This window comes from Mastigoproctus giganteus, chromosome 14, assembly GCF_048544385.1.
Source record: "Mastigoproctus giganteus isolate SK-2022 chromosome 14, ASM4854438v1, whole genome shotgun sequence".
NCBI lineage: Eukaryota > Metazoa > Arthropoda > Arachnida > Uropygi > Thelyphonidae > Mastigoproctus > Mastigoproctus giganteus.
Genome location: NC_143588.1, coordinates 81466818 through 81482748, shown reverse-complemented (window position 1 = coordinate 81482748; position 15931 = coordinate 81466818). Strand labels below are relative to the sequence as shown.

The 15931-nt window shown below is 37.9% G+C and overlaps 1 protein-coding gene across 1 annotated transcript in view; it reads right to left on the bottom strand.

Annotated features, from left to right (window-relative positions):
- Positions 1-15931, bottom strand: part of GLS (glutaminase) — a 207017-nt gene that overhangs the window by 51123 nt on the left and 139963 nt on the right. Inside the window, exon 11 of the mRNA XM_090388434.1 lies at positions 9763-9939. Coding sequence (XP_090244560.1) covers positions 9763-9939 — 177 coding nt within the window. The remainder of the gene's footprint in view (positions 1-9762; positions 9940-15931) is intronic.

Genomic DNA, 15931 nt, shown 5'->3' with positions numbered 1-15931 from the left:
ATATAGCCTAACCATTGCCTTGTACAATGTAATAATCACCTCCTTATCCCTGTTAGCAAAGTTCCTGTATATCACTGGCAAAACCCCACAAGCTGTCCTTGCAGCCTGTCTGCAATGCTCAGAGAATTTCATATCTAACTACACAATGCAATGCTCAGAGAATTTCATATCTAACTACACAATTACCCCAAGTAGCTTGTAGTATCTTGTATTTGTCAACTTCCATTTCTCAGCCCATCTGCCTAATTTTTCTAGATCTTGTTACAGTAGCTTACCTTGATTACTGTCATTAACCACCATGCCAACCTTTGTATCATCTGTAAAATTAGATTAAGCCTGATTACCTTCAATGTTCGATTAGTGGACCAGCGAATGAAAATTTTCATTCCACCTTTTCACATCAAACGTGGCCTAATGAAGTTCACTGAAATCAATAGGCAAGATGAATTCGAGAGGATTTCATTAGTTGAGTGAAAAATCTCCAAAGATCAGTGGCATGAAAGTGGAAGAGGGATCTTTGTAGGGCCTCAAATCAGAGAGCTGCTGCAGTATGAAAGTTTTAAAAAATGCCTCAATATATTAGAATGAAATAAAATCATAATGGTGTATAATCGAGAATGGATATTCAGAAAATTTACCAGTTACACTTTGGCTGCCATCAATTAGAACTAAAAGGATGGCAGGCTTTCAGCTGGTTTTGTGGAAACTTCTTGGGTAATTATAGGTCTCCTGCATAAAAGATGTTCAGAAACTGTTTAATGCACATAAAGAAATGGGATGTTGTATGTCACTGAAACTTAATTTCTTGCATTTAGAGTTCTTTCCTGAAAACCTTGGCATAGTGAGTGACGAGCTAGGGTAATGATAGTATCAAGACATTAAATCAATGGAAAATCACTACCAAGATTTCTGGAATGAGTGTATGCTCCTTGTTGGTACTTGAGGTTGTCAAAGACATTCTCTCAGATATGCCAGACAAGCTGTACTTGCTATCTGGGAGTCTAAAACGCTGATGGAACTGATATTCGGGTGACACTCAAGTCAAGTGGACCCAATTTCGGCGAAGTCCGGACAGTCTGTGACAGCCAAATCCTCTGCTTGCACCTTCACGATGTTGGGACTGTTAGTAATCCTGGGTATAACCTCCATGCACAAGTACATGGTGGGTGACCTCCCAGGTGTGAACCAACGTAAGCAGGGGTAAGTGTGGCGCCCACACCACAAGGAGGAATGCCGCCCCTCTATGTTACCAGGCAGTACTAGGTGGTAGATGACTCTCATCAACCGGTGAAATACCACCACTTTGCTTATTGGAGGCTTGAAGTGGTGGAACCCATGTTTAGTTTCTAGAGCTAAGTTCTGGTCAACTCTTCCCTGTCTCTTCCATCATGCACTTTGTTTGATGACTTTTGAGGTTATGATGAACGTCATGGCCAGATCCAATATTCCTTACATTTTGAGGGTACTGCTCTAAAACGGTGTTCGCAGGCCGGCTGCTAGTTAGTACACCGGACCGAACCTATTGGTAACTCTCTAGGAGGCTTCCGGATCAGCTAGTGTATAATCTTGCTACCTCTACTCTGCCAGATAGTGACTGGAGGGAGTCCGAGTAGTGTGTATGCGGGGAGCATTGTCAAGGCCACGTTATGTCAAGGATCTGGGTATATTCTTACTACATGTACGCCATATCCAAAAATTTCATTACTTCATACAGCCTGTCCCACCCACTTTTTCTTACTATTGAATACACCATGAATTGTCAAACTAATAGAGCAAGCTTATCTGTGAAAAGATCTAAACCTCCCAAGGACTTCCTAATTCATTTCTCAAATATACGTGGTCTCAATTCTAATCTCAACGATGTCCATTTCCACTTGCAGTCTGCCAAACCCCATGTACGTTTTCTGACAGAATCTCAGTTATCAGTTGATTCAACTACTGCTCATCTCAGATGCCCAAATTATTCTCTGTATGATTCCTTTCGCCTCAAAGGTGGTACTTGTGCATATGTCCGTTCTGATATTCCCTGTCAGAGACTTGGCAATTTGGAATCTCCTCTCTTTGAATCTCCTCTGGCTTAAAATCTCTCTCTACCTCATTGTGTCAAATTCATCTGTTGTCTCTACCGTTCTCCCAACTCCACCAATCACTTGGAGCTCTTTGACTTCCTCTCGTTGCAACTTGACTTTCTCCAGTCCAACTTTCCTAACAGTGAGGTAATTTTCCTTGGTGATTTTAATGTTCACAACTCCAGCTGGCTTCCGTTTTCTAGTCACACCGACCCAGCAGGTCGAGATGCTGAGGCTTTTGCAATTACTAATGACCTAGCACAGATCGTTCATTTACCTACAAGAATACTGGACAATCCTAATCATACAGCCAATACGCTTGATCTTTTTCTCACAAACAACCCTTCTAAGTACACAGTCGAAGTGAGAGGTCCTTTAGGCACTTCAGATCACAACTTGGTGATTATCTCTTCTCCAATGGAACCTTTATCTCATGGCTATTCCCAACCTCGTGTTGTTTGGCATTACAAGAATGCAAAATGGGATGACCTGCGAGACTTCTTTTCTTCTTTTCCTTGGTCGGATTACTGTTTGAAAACTTCTGATGTCAACGTTTGCTCAGATCGTGTCAGTGAAATTATTCTTGCAGGAATGGAAGCCTTTATCCCACACTCCACTTTAAAATCTCGTCCTTTATCTAAATCTTGGTTTTCCAATAAATGTGCTACGGCTGTCCAAGAGAAGAATTTCATATCGTAATTGGCTTGTTTCTAATTCTTCATTCAGTTTCATTTTCTGCCTACACCAAAGTTCGCAACAATTGTAAAGCAGTTATTAATCAGTCCAAACTAGAGTTTGAACAGGCTAAGAGTAGAAAACTTGCTTCTTGCCCTAATGGTAGCCGAGCATTCTGGTCTCTTTCCAAAGCTATTGGCCGCAACTTTTGTCCATCTCTGCTCCCAGCTCTATCCAAACCAGATGGTTCCGTTGTCACTTCAGCCAAGGATAAAGCTGACTTGCTAGCATCCCATTTTTCTTCAAGCTCATGTATTAATGATCTTGGTAAAACACCTCCCACAATTCCCAACACTCCATTCAATGCCTCCTGTGGTCTTCCGTCAAAAGGATATCAGAAGGATTTTGATGAATCTTGATGCTAAGAAAGCTTCAGGTCCTGATGGGGTATTTCTCTGCTTGTTCTCAAAACCTGTGCTCCTGAACTTACTCCCTATTCTTTGCCGCCTTTTTTCACTTTCTTATTCCAAAGGTGTTTTTCCTTCTGCTTGGAAATTTGCTCATATCCAGCCAGTTCCTAAAAAGGGTGACAAATCCCTCCCATCCAATTATCGTCCCATTGCAATTACTTCTACTCTTTCTAAAGTAATGGAGAAATCAATTAACCGCCAACTCTTAAACTACCTAGAAACCTTCCGTCTGATCAACTCGATCACCAGTATGGATTCCGTCAGTGTCGATCCACTGGTGATATTCTGCTTATGTTACCCATTTATGGACTAATTCAATGGAAAGTTTCGGTGAAACACAAGTAGTTGCTCTTGACATCTCAATGGCTTTTTGATCGTGTTTGGCATAAAGGTATTCTAAACAAGCTTCCATCTTATGGTTTGCCAACTGTTTTAGTAATTGGTTATCCAGTTTTCTCTCTGATCACTCACTGAGGGTGATGGTAGATGGCTCTCTGTCTTCTAACTTCTCCACTAATGCCGGTGTCTCCCCAAGGTTCAGTTCTTTCCCTCTTGTATATCAATGACCTTCTTCCATTGACTGGAAATCCTATCCATAGTTTTGCTGATGATAGCACATTGCATTCAACTTTCTATTTTGAGAAACCTTGTCCTACTCAATCAGCTTCAACTTCTCGAAAATCTGCTACCAATTCCTTAAATGCCGATCTTCAGGTAATTCTCCAGTGGGGCAAAGACAACTTAGTTGATTTCAACCCTTCTAAAAAACTCAGTCTTGTCTTATATCTCGTAAAAAGGATTCTTCTGCTCCTATGCTTATCTTTAGTGACACTACGATTTCTAGGCAAAAGGATATATCTCTTTTGGGGATTACCCTGACTTCTAATCTCTCTTGGCACAAGCACATTACAAATAATGCTTCCTCTGCATCTAAAAAACTTGGTTTTCTCTTTCGCTCTCGGCGTTACTTTTCTTCCAAACAGCTGCTCACTCTGTATAAATCGCAAATCTGCCCTGCCATGGAATATTGTTCCCACATCTGGGGTGGTGCCCCCAAAACCTCTCTCAGGCTTCTTGATTCCATTCAGAAGAGGGCAGTTAGGTTAATTAATGATTCATCTCTAACAGAGTCTCTCCACTCGCTGTCTCATAGATGCACTGTTTCTGCTGCATGCCTCTTCTACAGATACTTCAATGGGCACTGTTCTTCTGAATTGGCTTCTATAATTCCTGCTCTCTCTTTCAAAACAGTCCGAACATGTGCCGCCACCAGCCAACATCCATTTACTGTCCAACTTCAAACCCACAGAACCAACTTTTTATCTTCCTCATTTATTCATTCAACTGCCGCTTTCTGGAACAACCTTCCTTCATACGTATTTCCTGAAAATTACAATCTACAGAAGTTCAAGTCCAATGTCAACAAATATCTTCTTTCGTCTTCTCAACCTCCAACCCAAGCACGGTACTAAGTACTATAGGTTCTAATACCTCTCGTGTTTGGGGTTCACATAAAAAAAAAAAAAAAAAAAAAAAAAAATGCTGGCAGACTACCTACTGGATGTTGTACCATGACATTCTCGGCAAAATGTACCAAAGGAAATCATCTACACAGCATTTTTAAATTGTACTATATAATTTTAACTATGTTTATGAAGTGTATTTATTGGATTTTAAGTGTAAAAGTGATAAAAATGTAACTATAACCAGTCTCATGCATTTAGTAATGAAAACTCTTGAATTAGCTTGTATTGATATTATCCGTAGTTGACTTACAAAAACTACATGTGCTAGGAAAAAACCTAGAACATATTTGAAATCAGTGCACAATACTGGTTTAGAAAAGTGTCTTTATATCTTCGATTAAAAAAAAAATTAAAAAAAAAAAAGCTTCATCTTGTTAACCAGTGTTATTATCCCAGTTTTCTTCTAACTCTCGTATTCGTGGCCATATTAAATAATCTCCTACCATACCAAAGAGACTCCACTCAATGCCTCCTATGGTCTTTCAACAATCTTGAAATTAAGACTAAGAATTCTCAACAATCTTGATGCCAAGGTTGTTCAGAATTGAATAATCTTGGTATCAAGATTGTTCAATTGCTGGTATTCCTCCACTTGTTCTCAAAATCTGTGCTCTGGAGCTTATTAATGATTTGTCACTTTTTGTTATTTGCACTGGTGTTTTTCCCTTCCCATGGAAATTTGTTTATATCCAACCAGCTTCTGAAAAGGTGACATATCCCTCTCCCCTAATTATTGTCCCATTGTATTTATCTGTATTCTTTCCAAGGAAACAAAAATCTATCAACCAACAGGTCAAACTATCTCAAAATCTTCCATCTAATCAACAATCAATCAACAGTCAATTTGGTATTTACACATTAGAACCTCAAACACACAATTTAAATATCCAGAATTATCAAAAATTTGGCATTTTTTAAATATTTCTCCTAGGGTAGTCAACCATAACAGAGGGGAAACAGGCTAGCTAGACTTAAAAAAAAAAAACATCAACTTCTTTCTGTTTTACATATTCCCTAGGCTGCATGTTATCGTTATTATATTTTTGCAATGTACAAAATCATTCAATACTAGTTTGCAATACTGTACTTAATAGTACAATAGTATGTATTTGGTTTTTAAGGAAATTTAACTACTGATATCATACTGCACTATTTATACCTCATATTAAAAATTTTAATATTTATTAAAATTTTTAATATAAAGTATAATAGTGCATGATGATTTATGTGGTGCAATATATGAGGTAAATTTTTTAATATGTTTTATTATCTATTTATACCTTATACTGCATAACTGCAACACCCATACCAGGTCCAAATGGTACCTCTGGTACCATTCAGACCTGCAACCTTTATTGCTTAGAGAAGTACAATCTGGCAGTACCAGTTAATATTTTGGCTTAATATTGGTGCCAATCATTTCTGTGCAGATTACAGGAGTCAAAGCTACTGTATTATCTAATTAAAATAACAATAAAAATTATCCCTGAACACTTATTACCTAGGGGCCCAACTGTATATTGGCTTGTATTACTGATCTTTGGACAATGATAGAAAAGTTCAGTGTAACTCAAGCAGTTGCTCAAGACATTTCTAAGGCATTTGGCATAAGAGTGGATTGTCATCTGATTTTTGCAACTGGGTAGCCAATTTGCTCTCTAACTGCTGACTGCAGATGATGGTAGATAGCAGTCTTCTAACTTTTCAATAAATGTTGGTGTACGTCAAGGTTCAGTTCTTTCTCCTACTCTTTTCTTCTTATATAATAATAACCTTCTACTGAATAGAAACCCTAACTATAGTTTTTCTGATAACAGCACACTACACCTGGGAGTGAAATCGAAAAATATGTAATTAATGATATTGGAATTTCACATGATTATTTAATGAAAAACCTTTCAAGCCTACAGGTCAGTAAGGCTCCTGGGTTGATGGCATATACCCTGGGTTGATGGCATATACCCTGGGTTGATGGCAAGTGAGTGCATTGAACCATTGAGGCTAATTATGAGAGCATCACTGGGTTCTGGAGTGATTCTGTTGGATTGGAAAAGTGCAAATTTACCTTCAATAGAGAAGTTCTAAGAGTGAAGTGGGAAATTACTGGCCGGTCAGCGTAACTTCAGTAGTAGGGAAAATCATGGAGGCAATGATCAAGGGTGAAATACAGGACCATTTAGATAGAAATGGAATTCTGAAGGATACTCAGAATGTTTTTGTAAAGGGAAAATCATATTTAACTAATCTGGTTAGCTATTTTGACAGGGTCACTCATGAGCTGGATTTAGGGAATAATTTCGACACTTAATTCGGATTCCAGCAAAGCATCTGCCACAGTCCCACATGAGCGTTTACTTTATAAGCTGGAACAGAGTGGAATCATGGGGAAAATTCTTAAGATGGATAGCAGGATGGCTTCAGGGCAGGAGGCAGAGAGTTGTGATAAATGGTTATTCTTCAGATTGGGTTGATATAAGAAGTGGGGGTTCCACAAGGATCAGTATTAGGACCACTGTTATTTTTGATTTTCATAAATGACATTGATGAAGAGATAGAGGGCTTGATGTCTATATTTGCAGATGATGTAAATGTTGGTAGAGTAATTAATGATCACTGCCAAAGCAGAGCTTCTTCAGAGTGACTTAGATAGACTTCAGGGATGGTCAGAAAAATGGCAGCTATGCTTTAATCCAGCAAAGTGTAAGGTATTACACCTTGGAAACAGTAACGCCAAAATAACTTAGACATTTGGTGGAGTTGAACTATTATCTTTAGTTCAACTAAAGATAATAGTTCAATGGAGGAAAGGGACTTGGGTGTTATGATACGGTCAAACATGAAGTTCTCTGAGCATTGTAGACAGGTTGCAAGGAAGGCTCATGGTATCCTATCGATGATTTATCAAACAATTGCTAGTAGAGATAAGGATGTCATAATCCATTATATAAGGCTATTCTTAGACCATACTTGGAGTACTGTGTTCAAGTATGGAGACCACACTTAAAGAAAAATATTGAGCTTCTTGAAAGAGTCCAAAGACAGGTAACTGTTGTTGTTGTTGTTATTTGGTTTTTAGGAGCATTAGCAACTAAGGCCATATTGCTCCGGGAATATGCGGTGGTCATTCCATGACCTTTCCGCATCCTCCGTATTTGGTGGTGACGGGCTCGAACCCCGGGACGGGTAACTCACCTGGTGAGATCAGCAAAAGGGTGTCTATATGAGGGAAGACTTCAAATATGTGGGTTGTAGAGCTTGGAAACTAGGCACCTTAGAGGAGACTTGATTGAGGTGTTTAAGGCTCTGAGAGGCATAAGTAAAATGAATGAGGATGAAATTTTGATGGATATAAATTATTCTAGAACTAGGGGCCATAAATGCAAGTTACAGGGGGAGAAGTTTAGACTCGATTGCAGGAAGTTAATTTAATTTTATTTATTTATTTTATTATTTTATTTTTTTGGCTGGTGCAGCATAAGCCATAGGCTTTCTTGCACCATGTGGCCATTGCTAATACTTTTCACCTTTCAGTTTGAGAAAACTTTGCCCTGCAAAAATAACTTCAATTTCTCTAATATCCATTATTAATTCCTTAAATGCTAATCTCCAGACAATTCTGCAATGGGAAGAAAAAAATATATTCAACCTTCAATCCTTCTAAAACTCTGTCCTGTCTTATTTCTCACAAAAAAAATTCTACTTCTCCCATGTTCAAATTCCAAGACAAAATCACATATCTCTATTGGGAATTACCCTAGTTTCTCTCTCTCTCTCGGTGTAAGTGCACACAACAAATATTGCACCCTTTCCATCATTAAAAAAATGCTTTTTTTTTACTGTTTAAAACCCATCTCTTATGAAGTTTCTACGCTGTCTCATAATACCCCTTTTTAGACACTTCCATGGGTGTTGTTCTTCCAAATTGGCATCTATAATTCTACTGCTCTTTCTTCACATGTATTTTATGCAAATTACAGTCTACAGATATTCATGCCTAATAACAACTCTTGTATTCTCAACCTTCAACTCAGGTATGGTTTAAAACCAATTACTTACTAAGTTCTAATACTCTAAATGTTTCGGCTTTTCATTTAAAAAAATAAATAACTACTTTGTTGTTGTTGTTTTGGTTTTTAGGAGCATTAGTAACTAAGGCCATATTGCTCCGGGGATATGCGGTGATCATTCCCTGACCTTTCCACATCCTCTGTATTTGGTGGTCACGGGCTCGAACCCTGGTCTAATCAAGAAGCGTGTGCTACACACTGCTGCTCCTGCCCACATGGATATGGAAGCACCAATAACTACTTTACACTGCATAGTAATTACAAGGAATCTCGGAAAAATTCAGTATATTTACAAATGCAATTAATTCATTGGATAAGTCTGATCTTTAATTTTTATAATATTAATTTCTTTCCATAAAAAATCTTAAACCAAAATGCAATCTTAATATTGTAACTTTTTAAATAATTCACCAATTTTAAGCGCCTCATATAAGAACGGATAATTTTTATAATTTAAAAGATATTTCTTGGCTAAATGCCTAAGAGTATGAAGGCGTTTGAGTAATGCATGAGTAATGTACACACATCATTTCTACTACCAAGGTAGTTTTAATGCATTGTTTTATTTATATCTCATATTGTGAATACCTTCACAATGAGTTGCCATGGTATTGCACTACCTTGAATAAGTAACACTTCACTTATGGAGAGACTATTGTCACTTATTCTTGGTGGATACCACCACCCAGATGGCACCGTTTCAAGGCTTTTTGGCCCCTCTTCAGTGGGTGGGTAGGTACCCTGTTGTTGCAATAGTAACAACCCAGTTATGAAGTATAACTCCACAATATGAGAGATGCCTAATGGTGTGTGTGGTTTAATCTAAAAGATATTTCTTGGCTAAATGCCTAAGAGTATGAAGGAGTTTGTTCATGCATGGGTAATGCACACACATCATTCCTACTAATTTTTTTAATTAGTAGTGAGAATAAAAAATGTCAAAGAATAGACGTACCTTGAATGCAAACTGCCCTGAGTAGTCATACATGCCACAGGAATGCATAAGAGAGAGTACATCACGCCCAGCATGACTGTCAATCACCTGCTGTCCTGTGATTGGACAGATTCCTCCATTAGCAAGAGTAGCTGCCATAACACTAACAGTTTCACAATTCACTTCCAAAGAGCACATCTATAATAAAATATATTAAATCATATTAAAAAAACAAAAACAACCATATCTATTTATACTAAAGACAAAGGTTTTATTTTCGGTGTTGATACCTAAGTAACTTATAAACTAAGTGACTGTCCTTAAAAGCAATCCTGATTTTTCAAGAAACCATGACAAACATGGCAAAAATTATGAGATGACTAGGTTAGATTACTACTTAGTACTTTTCAAATTGTTAAAAATGAATACAAAATAAACATAGAATGTGTGTTAAATACAAAGTAATATACATGTAATACAATATAAACACAATAAAATGTTTACTAATGGGGCTTATTATTTATGTAGTGCACTGGCATTATTACCATGCTGCACTATGTATTGTCTGTAAAAGTGAGTTTGCAGGCTGATTTGTAAGTTGTGTGAGCTGAAAAACCTGGAATAACTCACAGGGAACCATACTCCCTCCACGTGAGATTGGCTAACTACAACCCAATTAAAGAGGCCTCTTCAAAAGAATAATTCTTAAAAGTGCTGTTATCCTACTCTCTCCACTTGAGATTGTCTTCTTCCAATGAGAAAAAGTTGGAAGTTAGAGTTAAATTTGAAAGTGTCTTCAATTCTGTCCAGACATGATAGGAAGAAAAACATGACAGCCTTGTCAATCAATGCAGCCCTGGAGAGACTGAGCAAGGCTCATTGGGTGAATTGTTTCTCAATATGGTCTGGACCTGTTAACAGGAGAGACTGCCTCTACAGGGATGGGATACTCTTAAACAGAAATGAAGAATATTTGCTGATGCTACTGAGGCATTGTTAGGCAGATCAGAAAGTCATGGTCAGGATACACAGACTAATAGATTAACAATGGCCACAGACAAAGGTGAAAGTGATTGTTGCACTGATCCTATTGGAAATGCAGCAGCCTGGAAAGCAAGGTATTGTGGACTTCAAGTCATGCTGTGAGTCATCACGGAAAAAGGAAATACATGGGCTGTGATAGGGTAACTAAGAGTAACAATATGTGCATGTACACCAAAACTAAGAGTCATCAGATGTAGACATTGGGATATCAGAGACAAGTTGTCACTCAGATATAAGGGATGCAGAATTTGAATATGGGGAATACAATGTGTATAGAAAGGACAATGGTGTAGTAGGCCCCCAACTCTGCACTGTACAGAAAGGACATACAGGAGAGGAGGGGGGGAGAGATTATGCTCTTAGTTAAAAAGCACATCTAAAGAAGTGCATCCAGTTGACACTGGTAGGCAATGCAATGATGAGTCAATTTGGTGTTATAGAAGTGCTGAGAAAATAAAAGTGAGAGGTGTATGTTATAGGCCTGATTACTGTAATGAGTACAATGAAGAAACAGAGTGGGCCAGTAAATCAGAATGTCTTATAATGGGAGATTTTAACTTTGCAGATATTGAGTGGAATTTCTGGGTTGGTTACTCACACACTAGCAAAGACTTTTGTGGATTTACTGGATGACTGTTTTATACAGCAGCATGTTAAAGAGGCAAAAAGAGAAAACAGTACTCTTGAAGTGATTATAAACATTGATTCTCCATGCATTAAAAATCTCAATATAAGAGAACCACTAGGTGGCAGTGATGATGTGTACTGATGTGGGATTTACTTAAAGTTGCAATTATCAAGGATAATTGCTTTTGTAAAGGAGACCACAGTAGTTTCAGACAATTTTTAAATTCTGTACAGTGGGATCAACTAATGATGTTACCAACAATAAATTATAAATAGAAAGCATTCAGAGAAATAATCATAGAATCTACTAAATTTAGACCTAAATGGATGTCAGATGAAATAATGAGACAGGTGACAGCGAAGAAAAATGCATGAGATGCATATCAGATGATACAGAAGGCTATGGTAGATATAAACCAGTCTGCAATCAAGTCACAAAGGAGGTTAGGCAAAAAAAAAAAAAAAACCAATTAGGATAAATATTCGGCAAAGGATGTAAAGAAAAAAAAGCAAAGACTTCTTTACTTATGTAAACTGTACAACGAAGGGGATGAAGCGGATTGGTCCACTTGATATCGTTGCTTTAACTGTTGGTGATCCTGCTCAGTTTGCTGACAAACTGAACACGTATTTTGCATCTACATTCACACAAGGGGAATTCTTTAGGGAAGTGGATGCCAGAAGTTAATCAGACTCTAACAAGGAGATAAATGATTTTGTAATAATGGGGAGGAAAGTGAAGAGAAATTGTTAAAGTTAAACAAAAAAAAAGGCACCTGGGGTGGGTGGGATCAATTCAATGATATTAAGGGAGGAGCAAAGAAAGAAAGAAAACCCTTAGCCATAATTATGAGAAAATCTTCAGATTCAGGAAGAATCCTAAGTTCCTGTGGACTGGAGACGTGTGAATGTGTCTCTAATTCACAAAGGCGGTCAAGGGTGACATGAGTAATTAGATGCATTAGCTTAACTTCCCTTCCAGGGAAAATAATGGAGTCACTGGTTAAAGAACTAATGCAGGATCATTGAGACAGGAATGTAGTTATACTTCACTCACAGTATGGATTCTTTAATGGGAGATTATTATTATAATTAGCCATATGGTGCAAGGAAGCCTAAGGCTTTTGCTGCAAAAAAAAAAAAAAAAAAAACCCAAATTAGATAAGAAAATACAAATTATATGCTCCTCATATGGGTAACTATACAGTTGACCTTTGAATTTATTCAAACTGTCAGCCTTAACTACCTGCGGGGCAACTTGTTCCAGCAATCAGCGACTTGCTGACTAAAAGAATACGTCCTACAATCAAATCTAAACATCAACCCCTGGAATTTGAATTTATGACCCCTAGTTCTAGAATACTTAAAGTGAAAATTCCACCTTCATTCATTTTACTAACTTCTCTGAGAGCCTTATAAACCTCAATCAGGTCACCTCTGATGTGCCTGGTTCCCAAGTCCACATAATCAGTCTTTCCTCATACAGTCATCATTTTGTCAATCTTGTCATTTGAGTTGTCAGTCTTTGGACCCTTACAAGAAGCTCAATGTCTTTTTTCAGATGAGGTCTTCATACTTGGACACAGCATTTTAAATGTGGTCTTACACACTGGGCCTGACTTCCATATTTCTACAGTATAATGTTCGATAAATCATCGATAGGACCCCATGGGCTCCCCTTCATGCTCATTTATACTGCTCATAGAAGTCAAACTTAAGTCTGTAATTACTTACTTCATCCTTTGAACCACACTAGTGAATAGAAAAGACATTTTCTATTCACAAGTATCTATACCAATTTCCCCTAAATCCAAGTATGTTCTCATATAAACAAAGGTGACGACCACTTGTTTCAACATAACTGGATAGATTCCATGAGGTGCCTTGTTTAATTTTAGCAGCACAATTTCCCTCTCAGCCTTCCTTCAGTTATAAAATCATTTAATTCCTCCATCTGAATCACACAGACTTCTGGTATCCCTTCTCTAAAAACTAATTAATTTGTGCATGCAGATGCAAAATACTGATTCAGTTTTTAAGCAACTGTACAGGATCAACAGTTATGTCATTCATATCATCCTTCTATTATTAATATAAACAAAGATTTCTTGGCTAATCTACTTTACACTTCTAGCTAAAGACTCCTCATAATCTGCCTTAGCATGCCTAATCCCCATTGCATACCTTTCAATGTTTTTGGAATAAAAGCACAAAAGAATTTAAAATCATGTACTTTTTGTATCATTATTTTTATAATAGAAACAATTAAAACTACAATTTTTTTATTGTTAACTTAGTTTTATTACAAAAGTTATGTAGTCCAAGTATTACCTCCCTTGATATGTTTTCAATGCACAATTTTTAAATTTACAATTTGTTACAGGAAAAAAGACTCTTGAGCAAGAGGAAGAATCCCATCAGCACTGAGCCTGCTCAATCCATTCAAGGCCTTATACACCTCAATCAGATCACCTCACAGGTGCCTAGTCTCCAGAAGCTGCAATTTGCAGAACTTAAGCCTTTCTTCATAAGAGCACCCCTTTGTTTCCTTCACCAGTCTTGTTCCCCTTCTCTGTACTCATTCTAGCAAATCTACATCCTTCCTAAAAATAAGGCCTCCAGATCTGTACACAGTACTCTAGGTGTGGCCTTACCATTGGCTTATAGAAGGGGATAATCAGATCTTATCCCTGCTTGCAAAATTCCTGTATATTATCCACAAGAACCCATGATCTACTCTGGCAGCCTGTCTGCATTGCTCAGAAAACTTCATATCTGACTGCACAATTACCCCTAGGTCACTTTCATTCTCCACTACCCTGAGTGAACCACATAGTTGATACATTTCTCTGGGGTTACTGCTACCAATATGAGGTAGCAGCAGTAACCCCAGAGAAATGTATCAACTATGTGGTTCACTCAGGGTAGTGGAGAATGAAAGTGACCTAGGGGTAATTGTGCAGTCAGATACGAAGTTTTCTGAGCAATGCAGACAGGCTGCCAGAGTAGATCATGGGTTCTTGTGGATAATATACAGGAATTTTGCAAGCAGGGATAAGATCTGATTATCCCCTTCTATAAGCCAATGGTAAGGCCACACCTAGAGTACTGTGTACAGATCTGGAGGCCTTATTTTTAGGCCTTATTTTACCAATATGAGGTACTTTGCATTTATCAATGTTAAACTTCAGTTGCCACTTCTCAGTCCATCTACTCAACTTTTCCATTTCCTGTTGCAGCAGCATACTGTCATTACTGTTATTAACAACGATGCCAACATTTGTATCATCTGCAAGCTTTGACATTAAGCTTGATATACCTTCATCAATATCATTCACAAATATACAAAACAACAATGGGCACAACACTGAACCCGGAGAGGCACCACTAATAACATTAGTCCACGTAGAGCAGTACCCATTGATCACCACTCTGTTTTTTCCCACTCGACCATCCTTTTATCCATTGTAGCAACTTGCCCTTAATGCCATATGCTCCAATTTGTACAGTAGTCATCCATGTGCAACAGTATCAAATGCTTTCCTGAAATCCAAGTATATGATATCAAAATTATTTTTTTCATGCAGTTCCTTTGTGACCACATCACATTATCCAATCAAATTGGTCAGACAAGACTTCCCCTTGACAAACCCATGCTGGGTCTGAATCATTACGGCTGTCTTGTCTAAATAATCCTACAATGCTTCTTTAACCAGTGACTCCATTATTTTCCCTGGAACAGAAGTCAAACTAACAGGTCTGTAATTACTTGTGTCATCATTTAAACCCCCTTTGTGAATTGGAGATACATTTGCACATCTCCAGTCTGTAGGGGACTTCCCCCGAGTCCAAGGATGCTCTCTAATAATTATGGCTAAGGGTTTGTTTACTTCCTTTGCTGCCTCCTTTAATATAACTGGATATCCCATCCACCCAAGGTGCCTTTCTTATGCTTAACTTCAACAATTTCTCCTCCACTTTACTCTCAGTTATTACAAAATCATTTAACTCCCTGTTAGAGTTTGATAAACATCCGGCCCTTTCCTCCTTGAATAACTCCTCATGTGTGAATGTAGATGCAAAATACTCATTTAGTTCAACATAAATAGATGATCATTTTCAGCTATCTGAGAATGATCATCTATAGTCAAACCACTGATATCAAGTGGACCAATCTGATTCATACCCTTCCTTGTAGAGTTTAAGTTTTTTTTTTTTTTTTTTTTTTTTTGGGTAGTTGTTGGCGCATTGACTTCTGTCGCCATAATGGACCTCCCAAGGTTTTTGCAGTACTCTGATCCAAGCCCGAGGCAGGATTCGAACCCCCGACCTTTGGGTTGCTAGGCAGGCACTTTACCCACCCGGCTAGCCCGGTCAGCAGTTTATATAAGTAAAGATGTTTTTGCTGTTTTTCTTTGCATCCTTTGCCAAAGAATTTTCATAATCTGCCTTCGCTTGCCTAACCTCCTTTGTGACTTGATTACGGACTAGCCTGCATCTACCATAGGCTTCTGTGTTA